The sequence below is a fragment of the Malaclemys terrapin genome, chromosome 1 (genome assembly GCF_027887155.1).
Source record: "Malaclemys terrapin pileata isolate rMalTer1 chromosome 1, rMalTer1.hap1, whole genome shotgun sequence".
Taxonomy (NCBI): domain Eukaryota; kingdom Metazoa; phylum Chordata; order Testudines; family Emydidae; genus Malaclemys; species Malaclemys terrapin.
Genome location: NC_071505.1, coordinates 109207790 through 109223945, shown reverse-complemented (window position 1 = coordinate 109223945; position 16156 = coordinate 109207790). Strand labels below are relative to the sequence as shown.

The following is a 16156-nucleotide window of genomic DNA, read 5'->3' as shown; positions in this document are numbered from 1 at the left end:
CTTTGTGAGAAATGGCTGTACAGGAGAATTAGACGGGGCTTTGACAAGTCGCCTCAGTGAGACACAGGAGAGATCAATGGCAGATGCTGTGTGCAGGAATGTGCTTCCATTGCTCAAATAGTTCTCAGCAATCCTTGCTTATGCACAGTACCTAAGTACCTGCAGCCATCCTCCTCCTCCTCTGCTGATACGTCCTGCTGAGTTTTGCTGCCATTAGTACTCCTTGTAGGGAACGAATAGGCATAAATATCCCATGAATTGCTGCAGCAAAATCATGGTACAATCTGCACCCCAATTCAATATGTCCCTGCAGTATTCTGAAAACACTGTAGGAATTTGCACTTAATTCAGTCCCAGTCTTTCTCAGTAAAAGACTTCTCTAGGGAACTTCGCAGGACAGTGAGCAAATAGGATTAAAGCAGCTGTGAGCTTTCCTACCTGCAGAAGCACTTTATTAAATAGTGTATGAGCACCAGCTCTGCAGGAATCCACAGCTACTGCAGTCCCAGCCTCTGCTAGCAGGAGTCACTGTAGGGAGTAGCATAGAAGCATTGGCTTTGGGCTGCTCACAGCTATTCGTTTCTAGCCTCACCTAGCAGACATTGTAAGGCAATGGCTTTAGGGAATGGAGCAGGGGCACTGGCCGGGGAGGAATTCTCAGCTGTCGCCCCTCCTATGTTACACATAATTTCATAACTGCTCTGCCTTTTCCTCCCCTGTAAGCTGGACCTTTAAATCCCTGAGAATTCTGCTCTCTGCAGAGAGAGGCAGCTATTTTGAGAGGCAGAGCTGTCGCAGAGGAAACTCACACTGTGCCCTCATCGAAGCTGTACTTTACTGATCGTTCTTGTTCTCCGAAAGGGACGCTGTCAGCGTGGAAAAAAATCACATTTCTGTCTGAAAAACTTGTATCTTCTCTTCTTACAAGTAACAGTGGTAAGATCGCTTCACCTGACAGTAAAAAAAAAAACACTTTTCCCTCTGTTAGTTTGTTTACTTTGTGCATATGATGATGGTGCATGTGACATAACTGGATATAGTTAATTTCATTACTTCTTTGTGGACTTAGTTAATCAGCTTCCTCACTGGAAAAAACCCTTATAAACTACAACAGGGGAGTATAAAAATCTTGATAAAATATCTTCAAGACATTTAAAAAAATTAGTTAAGGCTTGTCTCCTACGTTTGTACAACTCCTGGGACAGTGTGGCCTCAGTCCAGATTGGGGCCTTTGGGTGCTAGATTAATATACATAACCAATAATATTAGTAATATACATAGCAAATAATATTAGTAATTAATATACGTAGCGAATAATAATTAATAATATTTAAAGGATGCACTTTCAGAACTGGAGTGTTTTGAAATGAGTCAGTTTTAAATGATAATAAAGAAGGTAGCACCCCTTAACTTCAATTTCACGGATTTATTTTGGATTAATGTAGGTGCTTTTAGTATATTGGAAAAAAACATAATATACCCTATCAGGAATTGTAAGGAATGATACAAGAGTAACTAGTGGGGGGTGTGTGTGTCTATGTCCCTCAGCTGCTCTAGCCTGAGAGAGAGGTAAATAGCGAGGTCCCCCAAGGATCTGTACTGGGACCAGTTCTGTTCAACACATTCATAAATGATCAGGAAAAAGGGTAAATGATGAGGTAGGAAAGTTTGCAGACGATACAGAATTACTCAAGATAGTTAGGTCCAAAGCTGACTGCGAAGAGTCACAAAACCAACAAAATGGCAGATGAAATTCAATGTAGGTAAGTGCAGAGAAAACCATCCCAACTATACATACAAAATGATGAGCTCTTGGAGCCATTGTGAAACAGCTGTTCAATGTGTAACGGCAGTCAGAAAAGATAACTATGTTAGGAACCATTAGGAAAGGGATAGATAATAAGCCAGAAAATATCACAATGTCACTATATAAATCCATGGTACGCTCGCACCATGAATACTGCATGCATTCTGGTTGCCCCATCTCAAAAAACATATTAGAATGGGAAAAGGCACAGAGAGTGGCAACAAAAATGATTAGGGGTATGGAACAGCTTGCATAGAAGGAGAGATTAAAAAGACTAGGACTGCTCATCTTAGACAAGAGATGACTAAGGCGGGGGGGATAAGATGAGAGGTTTATAAAATTAAGAATGGTACTGAGCAGGTGACTAAGGAAATTTTATTTAAGCCTTGACATAACACAAGAACTAGGAGTCACTTGATGAAATTAATAAGCAGCAGGTTTAAAACAAACATAAGTACTTCTCCACACAACACAGAGTTAACCCATGGAACTCATTGCCAGGGGATGCTGTGAAGGTCCAAAGTATAACTAGGTTCAAATAAGGACTAGATAAGTTCCTGGAGGATAGGTCAATCAGTGGCTATTAGCCAAGATGGTCAGGGATGCAACCCCATGCTCTGGGTGTCCCTAAGTCTCTGATGGTCAGAAGCTGACCCTGGATGATGGGAGATGGATCACTTGATAATTGCCCTGTTCCGTTCATTATCTCTGAAGCATCTGGCATTGGCCACTGTTGGAAGACAGGATACTTGGTTAAATGAATCACTGGTTTGACCCAGTATGTTCTTATAAATTTCTGACTTGTTGAATGACTTGTAAACATAATGCTGAAAAATGGTACCAATCCTTTGAAGGTGGGATGGATTACAGAGTCCCTGGGGCAGTTAGCAATGGAGAGACGATACCTGCTCATCCAGGCATGGAAAAGCAGAAGGAAGAAGAGAAGAATCAAACACTGGAACGAGGCCATTGGAACAACAAGCTGGAATATGTGCTATCCGTGGCTGGGGAGATTATTGGCCTTGGTAACGTCTGGAGGTTCCCTTACCTCTGTTACAAGAATGGTGGAGGTAAGTACAGCCCTAGCTCTAACCACTTATATCAGCTACCCCATCTAGCCACTGATTTCCCTCCGTTGTTCTCCATTGGCCTTAAAGCTTCATGGTCACTTGCATTTTGAATTGCTCTGTGTCTATCTGCACTTGAGAACTTTGTTTCCAAGAGGTGGTCAGTGAACTTGTTTGCACCTCAGGGGTATACACCTGTGTGTGCAGCGGGCCTGATTCCTAGAGATGCTATGCTTGCCCAAGAAATGCATGTCCTTGGGGGGCAGAGACAGCCATATTCGCTTGGCACCATACATCTTGCAGTTTTTCAGAGTGTCAGTCTGCCAAATTTCCCACAAGTGCTCAGTGTGTTTGTCCACTGCTAGGAAGCTTGTTTCCTAGAGGTTTCCAGAGTCCACATCTGTGTCCCAGGGACCCATTTGCTGAAATGCCTGGGGTCTGGCTGTCTATGCTCCAGAGGCCGATTTCCCAGCAGTGACCAGGCTGGAGTTCTTCGCATACAGGCCTGGCATATCTGCATATTTCCTGGAAACTCCCAATGAGTTAAGGACTCCTGGTGTAGTACAGGGGTTCTCAACCTTTTTCTTTCTGAGCCCCCCCCCCCCCCAATATGCTGAAAAAACTCCATGGCCCACCAGTGCCACAACAACTTTTTCTGCATATGAAACTAGAGCCGGTGTCCAGTATTGGGGGTAGCCGTGTTAGTCTGTATCTACAAAAACAACAAGGAGTCTGGTGGCACCTTAAAGACTAACAGATCTATTTGGGCATAAGCTTTCATGAGTAAAAACCTCACTTGCATCCAAAGAAGTGAGGTTTTTACTCACGAAAGCTTATGCCCAAATAAATCTGTTAGTCTTTAAGGTGCCACCGGACTCCTTGTTGTTTTTGTAGAGCCGGTGCTAGGGGGTAGCAAGCAGGGCAATTGCCCAGGGCCCTACATCACAGGGGGCCCCACAAAGCTACATTGCTCAGGCTTCAGCCCCACATGGCAGGGCTCGGGGCCCTGGGCTGCGGTCCTGTGTGGTGGATTTTTGGCTTTTTGCCCTGGGCCCTAGCAAGTCTAATGCTGGTCATGCTTGGTGGATACCCTGAAACCTGCTTGCGGCCCCTCAGGGGGCCCAGACCCCTGCTTGAGAACCACTGGTGTAGTAAACACATCCTGGCGGGTACCCAGCATGTCCGTCTGGCCCTGCAGGGATGCCTGTCATGTACTCATTGTGTGTGTGGCAGGGATGGGATCCTGTAACATGTATGTATTAAATCATTGTATGTGAAGGACCTGTCTGCCATGAAGGTGAACATTTAATAACTACACCTCTACCCCGATATAACACTGTCCTCGGGAGCCAAAAAATCTTACTGCATTATAGGTGAAACTGCATTATATCGAACTTGCTTTGATCTGCTGGAGTGCGCAGCCCCGCCCCCCAGAGCGCTGCTTTACCGCGTTATATCTGAAGTCGTGTTATATCGGGTCGCATTATATTGGGTTAGAGGTGTAAATGCCAGTGCACCCCGAGGGCACCAGTTTTCCAGAGGTGCCAGGCATGCAGCATTACTGAGGGGATGCAGGCCTAGTTTCTCTGTCCTATCATCTGCTTCTCTTCTGGTATGTATTGCTAGTCAATGGGTGCTAACACAAGTGGTACACCGTCTCCAGGCGAGACATTGGGGTGAGTGCAAACACAGAGACAGCAGTGTCTATGAGACGTGCTTTATGGGGAAAAGAGCTGAGGTAATATTCAGAGTTGCCTCTGGCGTCTGTGAAGAACCCCAGCGTTGCTTCCTTTCTCTGCAGAATCATCTTGTGTGACTGCGATGGTGTGTACATGAGATGTGTGCACACTTATGTACGTGTGTAACGTGTCTGACAGTGTGATTTAGGTGGGAGATGGAGTGTGCATCTTTGTGTGTGCGAGACACCTGCTTTCCAAGCACCCTGGGGCTATGCAGGTAATAATTAGTAATCTATACATGAGCCTCTGGGGGGTATTTCCATGCATCTTCTCTATGGGGAATTCCCCAGTGCAGCAAATTCACTTTGTGGATGGATTGTTGGTTTTAGGTTTTGCTCTTAGACTTTTTTCTTAAAGAAAAATTTAAATCCTCTCCCCTTCCCCCAAGTCCTGCTAGAGGTCAGAGATATTTCTGTGTTTTCTGTGGAGAACTTCTCCAATGTGTGGAGCAGGAATTACCCCCCATTTGTGTTTGGTGATTTGCTAATCAGACTCTCTGGATGTTCTCAGTTGGCAAAGTGAGTGGCATGGGGATCTTGCACTGAAATCTTCTGGATTTCACTTGGAAAAGTCTCCTGGGTCTAACTAAACCACTTTCTCATGCCATTGGCATGAAGAGGATTAGCCAGTTAGCTACTTTCACATTGGCTTTCACTTGGTATTTGCTGCTTTTCATCTGGTGCTTGAGAAAGTTGTTTTATTTTTGAGGGGGGATTAGAAGGGAGGATTTTTCTTGTTTTTCATTTTTAATCTTGAACGTATCTAGGTCACTAGCTGCACGGTTTCTGCTTTCATTCACTGTACTGTTCCCATGGGCTCCCTGCACAGCCCCTGGAAGTACTTAAGGATAATGTGAAGACTGGTCACTGCTGGAATGGGAAAAGCAGCTCACAGAGCCACCTTCCTGCCCCTGTTGCTGGTGTTTGTTAGTGAATCAAGATGTGGTAATGGTTATCAAGTGTTAGGGTTCTGAGAGGAAAGGGATGGCTTTGGGTGGTGTAGAACCTTTGTGAAGCTGTCTTATCAGAGAGAACCCAGTTTGGTCAGATAGTTCAGGATATAGAGAGATGGACTTCCCAAATTTCATCAGCGCTAGAGGTGAGCCAGACCCAGAACTATGGATCCAACACTCACAGGCTGTGGTGGAGTTGAAATCTGTAACAGAATCTGGCATCTGGGGACAGAAGCTATGTGAAATTATTTGTGCAATATTTTTCAACAGAAAATGCAGATTGTTCGACCAAAACAATTTGTGAATTCAGGTTGATTTTCATAAATTGTTTCAATCAGGGGGAAAAAACCCTGGAAATGTCAAAATGGTTTGTTTCAGCATTTCCAAAACAAAATGTTTCATTTTGGAAGGACATTTTGTTTCACAGCATCCCTCAATTATGTTTAAAAAAATGGAACGTTTAAAAACATCAAAATCAAAATGAAACTTTTTTGACGTTTTGGTTCACTAAACATGTTTGAAATATTTTTCTTTTGCATCGACCAGAAATTAATATCTTATTTTTCAAAAAAAAAATTTGGACCTGCACTTGAACTGGATATTTTGCACTTGGGACCTTTAGCTGCCTTCCCCCAAGGTTAGAAAAAGAATGATTCGTACGGTGACTCTTTTTTGTAAAGTGAGGAGGTGGTTGCCAAACAGCCTTTATTGGGGAAGAGGAAAGTGAAATGGGGGGGTAGCTGAGAAATTATCTATTTGAATTACGTGAAACAGGGCAGCTTGTTACTTTTCTTTTCTTTTTGGCTCATTTCCACTTTGCAAATGAAGAATAATCTTTTGAATATTTAGAGTTCAGTATCCAATACCCAAGTCCAACATGAAAAAATAACTATTCCTTATTTTTCACTCTGACTGGGCTTAGGTTGTGCCCCCCTCAAAGGGGTTAAACCCTCGCTACGGACGTTGGCCTCTCTGATGGAGAAATATTGGGGAAGCTTGTTTGTGTGGGTGTGCGTGGGTGTGCTTCTCTCCGCTCTCCCTGTGTGTCACCCCCACGTACACACCACCTCTGGTCTTGTGCTTGGTTGGAATCTTATTTGTGAGAACAAAGCAATAATACAAAGGAACAGAGGGAGGCTAGAATTACAAAGCCAGACCTCAGAGTCCTTTGTCGGGGTCAAACCCCCCTGGCTTCACTAGATTAAAAACTCTGTAAGGGCTTCAGGATTTGACCTAGCCTGTGCCTGGGGCAGGATAAAATGAGACTCAAACTGGGAAAATTGAACTAAGACTTGAGCCTGTTTTGGAGATACAATTAAGAGGCCTCTCTTGACGTACAAAACGGAAACCTGTAACAGATTGGCTCTGTTGTAACTGCTCCCTCTGACTGTTGTCATGTCCCTAGGGCCTCAGGCCTGAGCAGTTGTGAAATGTCCTTGCTCCACTACATTATACCACTCTTCGACTGTCTGTGTAGCAGCAATCCTAACCCCCTCCCCCACTGCTGTAACTACATCAGAGGTCCCTGTGTTTTACATCTGATATGTAACCAGTCTCAATCATAGTTCCTTATCATGGTTGTGACATGTATTTTCCAGTCTGTGCAGGCAAGAAAAAATGGTCATGTAATGGTGGTGGGGTGTGTGTGTGTGTGTGTGTGTGTGTGTGTGTGTGATATGCCCACTGTTGGCTGGGGCACAAGGAGGATAAGAGACTGCCAGACCTAACAAAGCATCCTCCTTTACAACTAGATGTCTGGGAGCCTATGACAGGGCCTATAGGGCTTCATTTTCAGACTCCTTGCATGTCTTTCCTGTGAGCTTGTGATACAAATAGCGTGCTACCAGATATCTGAAAGGGTTCAGTGTATTGCACTTTCACCGTAACCCCCTGCAAGGCACAAGTTACACATGGAGGTTCCAAGGGAAAAGAATGGCGAAGGGTGTTTGGCAAGTCAAGTGTGAAAATGCCACAGGAAATCAGTGTGGGAAGGTGCTAAGGGTGGGACTAGACTTTGCTTGGAAGTGAGACAGGAAAGTGATAGAAGAGGTGTCCCAGGTATGTGTGTGAGACCCTTGCATCCTCCTGCCTGAGGTGTGCAATGGAGTGGTGGCTCAAGCATAGGTGCTGGAACTAGGGGTGTTCGGGGTGCTGCCACACCCTCTGGCTTGAAGTGGTTTCCATCATATTCAGGGTTTACAGTTTTGTTCAATGGCTCTCAGAACCCCCGCTATACAAATTGTTCCAGCACTCCTAGTCTCAAAGCAGGAAGCCCTGTAATTGACTGGCATTGAAGGCTAAATTGCAACAGCCCCTATGCCTCACACAAAGACAAAGCAAAGATGTGTCAGCTGGAGGTCAGGCAGAGGTGAGTCTGGCCTAGCTTTGGGTCCTACGCTTTAGGAAATAGCCACTTGGCATTCGCACATGTGCAGACTTGATTGTGAGTCATTTTATGAGCCATGCGGTAGAAGGGGAGTCTGAGGTAGGATTACAAAATGAGCAAACCTTTAGGTTTATTGGAACCCATCTTGCTAATGGACAAACTAGAGAAGCGTTTCTCAAACTGTGAGTCGGGACATCAAAGTGGGTTGCAAGCCCGTTTTAATGGGGTTGTCAGGGATGGCATTAGATTTTCTGAGCCCAGGGCCAAAGCCTGACTCCCACTGCCTGGGGCCGAAGCTGTAGCCTGAGTCCCACCACCCAGGGCTGAGGGCTTCAGCCCTGGGTGGCAGGGCTCAGTTTACAGACCCCCAACCTGAGGCTGAAGCCCTTGGGTTTCGGCTTTGCCCCCCTGCTCCCCACATCCAGGGTGATGGTGCTTCGGCTTTGGTCCCCCAGCCAGGGGCGGTGGGACTCACGCTGGCTCAGGCTTTGGTTCCCCTCTGGGGGTCATGAAGTAATTTTTGTTATCAAAAAGGGGTCATGGTGCAATAAAGTTTGAGAACCCCTGAACTAGAGCTAGCCAGAGATCCTGAGGAAGAGGGAGGGCCAGAGCTCAGGGTCCAAGTGGATGAAGCCCAGGTAAGACAACTATTGTTGCTAGGTAAGGGAAGTAATTTGGTAGCCTGTGTGAAATAAGTGAGGGAGGCTGCAATACTTTTCCTACTGGACAGAGGTCCCCCTCAGAAGGACATCCCCCTCCGCATGGCACCAACAGCCTTGAGGGCATTCTCAAGAGAGGTCAAGGACTGTGAATAGGCCATGAAGACTGGTCTCCCCTCTTGTTCCTGGAGGTGGCTTCTCTGCCTCAGGGCTGAGGGATGGGGACAGTGTGGGGAGGCTGGTGTTGCTGTCCACGGGTGAGCCTGTTCTGTGAGTGAGGAGAGGACATTTGCCTCCAGAGCTGTCAAGCCAGCCCCTTTTACTAACATTACATTCATGTGGATTATTTTTCAAAGTTTGTGTGGGAAGATAGCAACCCAACCCGGAGAGGCCAGCTTTAGCTCAGCACTGAATTTTAAAAAACGAGAGAAAGCAATTCTGAAGCAACAGCATCTGACTAGCTGAAAGGCTCAACTCCTTTCTGTTGAAGGAGGTTAAAGCATCACCTATGGGCTCCCATTCAGTCAATAAAGCAGTGCCTTTCTGTGTCATAGCCCAGTGCCTCGATAGACGGACCAGTCTACTTCTGCACTAGCCTGGGCAGACTTCAATGGTAGAGTGCCAGGACCAAGTAGAAAGCAGACGCAGCAGCTTTGCTAATTCAGGGCTGAATGAAGTTCACTATAATTTGCAATTTCTCACAGTTACAATATTGGCCTGGCCTGGGGATGGAGGAAGGAGTTTAATAACAGCAGCAATTAGTGCACAGGAATGGTGTTAAGCCTTGAAAGAGCCCGTTAAAATAGGAGAACCTGGCAGAGAAACAGCTCTTGAGTTTTCCTGAACAAGTTCACCCATTTCATTCAGCATAAATTACTTCTTTAGGTAAAATAGATGTCCGCCAAATCCATTCTCAAGCCAATGCTGATGTGATGTAAACTGGAGCACCTTCTGTGTGTGCCATGGGATCACTCCAGAACCCTACTTGGATACACACTGCAGAACTGTGATGTTCCTGCAGCTCACCCAAAGAAGTCTTTAGAAAACTTTTCTGGCCAAAAAATTAATTTCCCTAAAACTGTTCCCACTCTTGTGTCAGCAGGATGCCAGCTGGCTCGCAGGTGGGGTATGTGGTGGTGTGGGAGTAACTACTGGAGTAGCAACAGATTTGAAAAACAAGAGATTTTGTTAAGAAGCTTAATTAAACTATATGGGTAGGAGAGAGAAGGAAAGCTTCTAGGCTTGTTCCAGAACTCCACCCACCCGGACAATTCCCTCAACAGGACACTGAGTGATGACCGCCTGAACCAATAAAACCCAAGATAGCAGTATTGCATCTTCAGAACTTTTGGTGGATCAACTTACTGTGAGTGGGGAGGATGCTGTTACCTAGCAACTCTGGGAAGACGATTAAGGCCTGGTCTACACACAGGTGGCTAGGGGTATTCTTTTTTTTTGTACCAATCTGGTTATATAAGTACAAGCCTAGTGTGGACACAGTTGTATCAGCACAAATGAGGTGCCCTATAGACTATTCCTATGAGAGAAGGGGAATAAACTATACAGGAATGAACTATATCAGTATAAGCACCTTTATACTGGTATAACTCTGTCCACACTAGGCAGATGTACTGGTACAGGCAAGTCTCATCTTATGCGGGGGTTCCGTTCCGCGGTTAGTGCGTAAAGGGAAAACCGCATATAGTGAAACACTCATTGAGTTCAATGGCGGGCAGAATCGCCCGCACTACAGATGCAGTTTTTATATTGTTGTTTTTCTTTTTTTTCCCTGTTTTTGCCGACCGCACAAAGCTGAATTCGCACATGTTAAATGTGCCTAAGATGCGACTTGCCTGTATAACTATACCAGTGTAGTTAAAGTGATACAACTTTTGTGTCTAGGCAAAAAGTGACTCTCTCATCCCCCATACTCCTCCCCAGCATTCTGGCACTGCAAGTTGCACTAACAAGTGAAAAGCTGTTAAAATAAAATAAAACCATGCAAGATTAGAGCTGATTGACAAATAACAACAAATTACATATACCAATTGTAACTGGCTTCATTTTTTTGGTGACATTTTAATTGAAAATTCGAATCAAGTTTTGTTATTTCCCATGTTTTCAATTTTTGGAATATTTTTCAAAAAGGTTTTTGGTCAGCTTAGACACAAGACATGTGTGTGTTTTAAATCAAAATACAGTACACCTCTACCCCGATAGAACGCCGTCCTCGGGAGCCAAAAAATCTTACCGCGTTATGGGTGAAATCGCGTTATATTGAACTTGCTTTGATCTGCCGGAGCGCGCAGCCCCGCCCCCCCGGAGCACTGTTTTACTGCATTATAACTGAATTCATGTTCTATCGGGTCACGTTATATCGGGGTAGAGATGTATTTAAATAATAATTTCTTTGAAAATGAAAAACAACTGATTAATGACAATTTTCGATTTAAAATATTCCATTAAAATTTTCAATATTGGGCATTTTTGGACAAGATTTCATTAGAAAACTTTGGACCAGCTCTGCATAATACCCTCCCCCCACCCCCCACAGACTTAGGCTCTAATCCTGTGAAGACTTATGCATATGCCTAACTTTACTTATGTGAATAGTCCCAGGGACTTCAATAGGGACTATTCACATAAGTAAAGTTACACATGTAGGTAAATCTTTGCAGGATCAGGGCCTTCCTTGCACTTTGACGTCTGGCTAACCCATTAGTTCTAATCTCTACAGACCTTGGGCCTGGTCCAGTCATGGTTTTGCTCAGTAATTACTGTGGGATTTTCATTCGTTTTGTTGGAAAAGTGTGGAATTTCTCAACCGTACAGTGTCACTTTGGACTCTGCAGACCTCTCAGAGTCTGCCAGGTGACTTGCTAGCATCTGATTCACACGAGTCTACTCATCGCCCATTTATTTCTGCTACATATATTAAACTGTACAAGCATGTACTATAATGGGCCATGGTTCAAAAACGTCTCAAGAAGAGGGAAAGGAGGCAAAAGGAAGGAGGCATTTCTGGATTCACTGTTAAATGTGTCCATGAAATAGACAAGATATGCAGTGTGGCTAAGTTTATTGATGCAGGCATCTTAAAGTTTATATTTCCCATTATTTTTGTAATATTAATTGAGCAACCTTGATGATGCATTAATAAAGCAGGGAGGATAGACTAGCTCTGGGACCTTTCCCTTCAGTTGTATAGCGGAAGAATCAACTGCAAGTATTACCCCAGCATGGAGTAATCATAGACCTGATTCATTTCTTACTCTTCTGACGTTCCCTGGGCCTCTCACTCCCACTGTAGTTAATGGGAAATTTGTCATGGACTTCAGTAGCAACAGGACCGGGCTCCCAATGTGAGTGAAATGCCTTTTGGTACTACTTTCCTTTCAGTTGTGCTTCTGCCTCTTAATAACTGCTAGGGAATAAGATGAACAAAAACTCAAATTGGGTGGAATGGTGGGAGCAGGCTTAGTTTATCCAATACTTGTATGTTAGCATCCTGAGTATTACCAACTCCAAGCATTCAAAAATCATAAATCAGCTTCCAAAAAATGCTGAGATTTCTTAAAAAGTGTAAGTGTGTGTGTGTCTGGAGTTCCTTTGTATTTGCCTTCTGGGTTTTGAGCCTTTAGGGTTTGTGTTTCAGCTTTTCTCCCCACCCTAGGAGCTAGAAACATTTATAAAAAGATGAATCTGAGAGTCTCATGGAATTACATGACTCCAGGAGCTGAGGCTTTAAGAAACTATCATGAGATTCGTGCCAAAATTTGCAAGAACATAGGCCATGCAGGCCTGTGCAAATACATGTAAAGACATTGACCCTGCCCAGGAGATCTTACAACTGAAGTAATAACAAGACTTGTGTAATGCGATCTGGTCTCTCCGCCACAGATGCAGATTTTAATTTTCCGAGGCAACTGGCAGGTTTGTCTTTATACCCCATCAGGTTTTAATGCCTCATTCACACTATGGTTGAAACTATGCAAGCAGTAGTTGTGTTTGAACTGGGTTATTGCTAGCACCATTTCCTTGATAAACTGATAGGGATTTTTTTCTTTGCTGTTTCTCCCAGGCCCCTTGCATCCAGGCCCTTCCCTTCTCTGTTCTCTACAGCCCATATTGCCATCTGTGTCTCCTTTCTCAGGGACCCTTCTTAGAGCATTCTTTGTCCTGGGGGAATTTTTCAGTCTAGGCCTAAGTTGGTCAATGGTCTAACATGTTTTCTTTTCCATGTACAATGCTTAAATCTGCCAGGTGCTTTCTTTATCCCATACCTCATCTTCCTCTTCACCTGTGGGATCCCAGTGTTCTTCCTGGAGACAGCGCTAGGACAGTACACCAGCCAGGGAGGGATCACTGCCTGGCGGAAGCTCTGCCCTCTCTTTGAAGGTGAGTAGACCTCAGAGCGCAACCCTTTTTTGGAGGGGGGATGCAGGGAAATGTAGTGCAAGGGTCAGGAACTACAGCTGGGACGTCTATCCCTCTTAAAAGAGACTGTCCCACTATACCCATGCTGTTCTCTGAGAAATTCTCTGAAAGTGGCTGTGGTGTTACCATGAAGAATTGTGTTTACCCTCTCAGATCAGTTCATGATGTAACTCATCTGGTATTCTGCTGCCTCTCTCACCATCAATATGTGATGATGCTTTAGAGGAAGGTGAGAGCCTGCCATAAAAGTCTCCTCGACTTTCCCCTCACTCCCCTGTTGTTCATCCAAAATGGTGCTGAAAAAAAACTCTTGCCTTTCCCATCACTCTGGTCATGTTCGCTCTCCTTCTCAAATCACATCACTGGCTCTCTTCACCTCCTGCACTGAGGTGTGAGCTCTGGCTATGGAATTTGCCCACAGGCAGAATTGTGCTCCTGGATCTAAACTTTATTTAAATAATTCAAACTGCTGTAACCCTTATAATTGCAAAGAAAACCTAAAATATATGAACTCATATTTAAACTGTTGCTATGTCATCTTCCTGAGTTTGCAGACAGCCTGAAACAATAGCTCTTAGAGGTGTCTTCTTAATGTGGTGTTGATTCTCAAACCCAACTATGACACCATTTTAGCATAATCATCCAATGGGGTGTTTATCCCTGAATCCCAAACACTTCCAATGCTTTCTTAGTTACTAAAAGTCTCAACTGTCTCCTATCCATCTGCCAAAATCCTCCAGCTTCTCCCTTGACGACTTCTACAGACCTGGTAGTTTGCTGCTCAAATAAAAACTTTAGCACATTGAAAACTAAAAATGTGAGGTTGAGCAAAATCAAAACTGAGTGTAATATTGAACTGAATGACAGGAGAGACATTTCTCACTTCCATATTTAATTACATAAAAAAACCTTCCAACTTCCCTGAAACAGCTGCAAGGTGTTCTGTCCATAACACCAGGTGGTGTGGAAAGCCAGGGAGATAGCTACAGAATGAATTGAGGGTTGCTAGAGTACATGAGGCCACTTGGCTAGATGGACCAGTGGGGTAAATGTCTGTTTCTTTACGTTAGTAGGTGGCTGCTCACCCTGCTGTGCAAATACAATCCACATACTGTGCAAAGTTCAAACTTCCATCCCTTCCTGGGGCGTGGCTTTATTAACAAACAAATACATAAGTGAAAACACAAAGAGCAGCTCACATCTCCTCAGGCATGGCTGCTCCTAGAGTGCCTCCCTGAGGACTGTTCAATCCACTCATAGATCCTCAAGCACCTGGAAACCTCCCATTCTTCATTACCTACAGATGAAGTAATGAGTTACCTGGAAAGCCTGCTTAACCCTTTCCTAGAGGAATCATCCCTTACTAACAGGGTGCAGTATTTCAGGAAAACACTGCAGAGGCTGGAACTGCTATAGCTTGGAGTACCCTATACAGCTACAACTCTGCAGCCATTCTCCTATTGTGAGCTCCTTACAGAGATGCCTGCTGGCAGATGTTGCTCAGGGTACCTGTAAGCAACACGTGTCCCCCTCCCCATCCCCCGGTCTGCAAACGCTCCTGCATCATTCCCTAAAGTGAGTCCTGAGTGGAGTAGCTCATAATGGACTGTGGTTTACTTGAACCATGGACATCCCAGCAGCTGTGTCTGAATTGAAGATGTAGGAGACTCTGGCCTATAGACCCCAGTGTGTGCAGTGCTTTGCCTTTGGAGGTTGTTGACATCCAGGACAGTTTTAAACATTATTCCATAGCTTTGACCTTTTTTCTTTTCTCTGCTGGTAAAAGTTTGGTTCCAGTGACTATTAAAGTGTAATTCTGACCCTGCTGTACTCATTAGTCTCTACAGACTATCTAGCCAGGATTCTCCTGCCACTTAGCAGTGTGGGTAGGGCAGTGGTCATGAGGAAACCTTGACACCGGTTGGCAAATTCCCTGAAAGTTGCAGCCCCCAGATCACAAACGCTTTCCTTACGTGGAAGTCCGTCTCCAAGGGAAGCGTCCACTGGCTGCCATGACAATGTGAGGCAGCGGAAGGTAGTCTGGATATCACTGGGAAGACGGTGATGGGTGGATAGTCGCCATGCCAATATTCACATTGCAGCATGGGAACCCCAAGATAAGAGTCGAGGAGGTGGGCAAAAGGGGGAGAGAACTGGAGCAGTGGGCAGTACAAACAGAGGTGGGTTTGGAGTGCTGGGAGAAGCAGGGTGCTGTGGCAGGCTCTGGTCCTGAGACTTTTCCAGCTCATGTTTCTTTCCTTGTTTATCAACACTGAGGCCCTTCTCTCTGCAGGAATTGGTTATGCTTCCCAGGTGATCGTCGTACTCCTGAATTTCTATTACATTATCGTCCTGGCCTGGGCCTTGTTTTACCTCTTCAGTTCGTTCACCATAGACCTTCCCTGGGGCAGCTGTGACCACGAATGGAACACGGGTAACCCTGAATTCCCCTCTATCTCATCTCCTCCTCCAACTCCCCATCAGTTTGCTGGGAAAAATCTGCCACCAGCAAATACCATCTAACCTGAAAAAGCAACATCCAGCCTGCTGTGGGGGAGGGACCAAGGCCAGTGCGAGTGGCGAAGAGGCCTGATTTATTGCCATATTACCTGACACAACATCAGTCCTGCTGATGGTAGAGGAGAAGAGGCTCAATTTCATTTGATAAGCTGGATCTCTTCTAGAAAATGTCCTAAAGTGCCGGCCGCCCACAGCTCCCATTGACTTTAGCCTTTCACTATACCTGATCAGAGCAGTAAACCAGTTGGTGTGTTATGCAGGCTCCCCCATGCTGCTCCAACAACAGATCTCAGTCCTGGAGGGAGCTCCCCTCTCCCAGCAGCTGTGCGGACGGGAGGGAAATTCAGTCTATATTCAGCCCTCTGCTTCTTTTGCTCTGCTTCAATAACGGGAGCCCTTTCCTACTCGGGAGGCCCACTCCTCCCCTTGGAGGGAAAAGGGGAATTTAACCTTTATGATCATACAGTCCTTGGTTTCTCCCCAGCACTGCTTTGCCAATGGGACCCCAACCCTGCCCTGGAAGGACCTCTTGTTCTGAGCAAGAATAGGGATTTTAGAATATTTTTCTCCCTTTGAACATTATGCTGCT

At 45.0% G+C, this 16156-nt stretch overlaps 1 protein-coding gene across 5 annotated transcripts in view; it reads left to right on the top strand.

The window, feature by feature from the left end:
- The window catches only part of SLC6A13 (solute carrier family 6 member 13), a 66903-nt gene that overhangs the window by 333 nt on the left and 50414 nt on the right, over positions 1-16156 (top strand). The window contains exons 2-5 of one of the 5 annotated variants that reach the window (XM_054034938.1): positions 862-936; positions 2662-2877; positions 12874-13008; positions 15341-15481. In XM_054034938.1, the coding sequence (XP_053890913.1) occupies positions 2667-2877; positions 12874-13008; positions 15341-15481 (487 nt within the window). In that variant the 5' untranslated portion in view covers positions 862-936; positions 2662-2666. Of the gene's footprint in view, positions 1-746; positions 937-2661; positions 2878-12873; positions 13009-15340; positions 15482-16156 lie in introns of those variants that run through there. The other 4 variants (XM_054034964.1, XM_054034954.1, XM_054034973.1 and 1 more) reach the window with 4 other exon arrangements.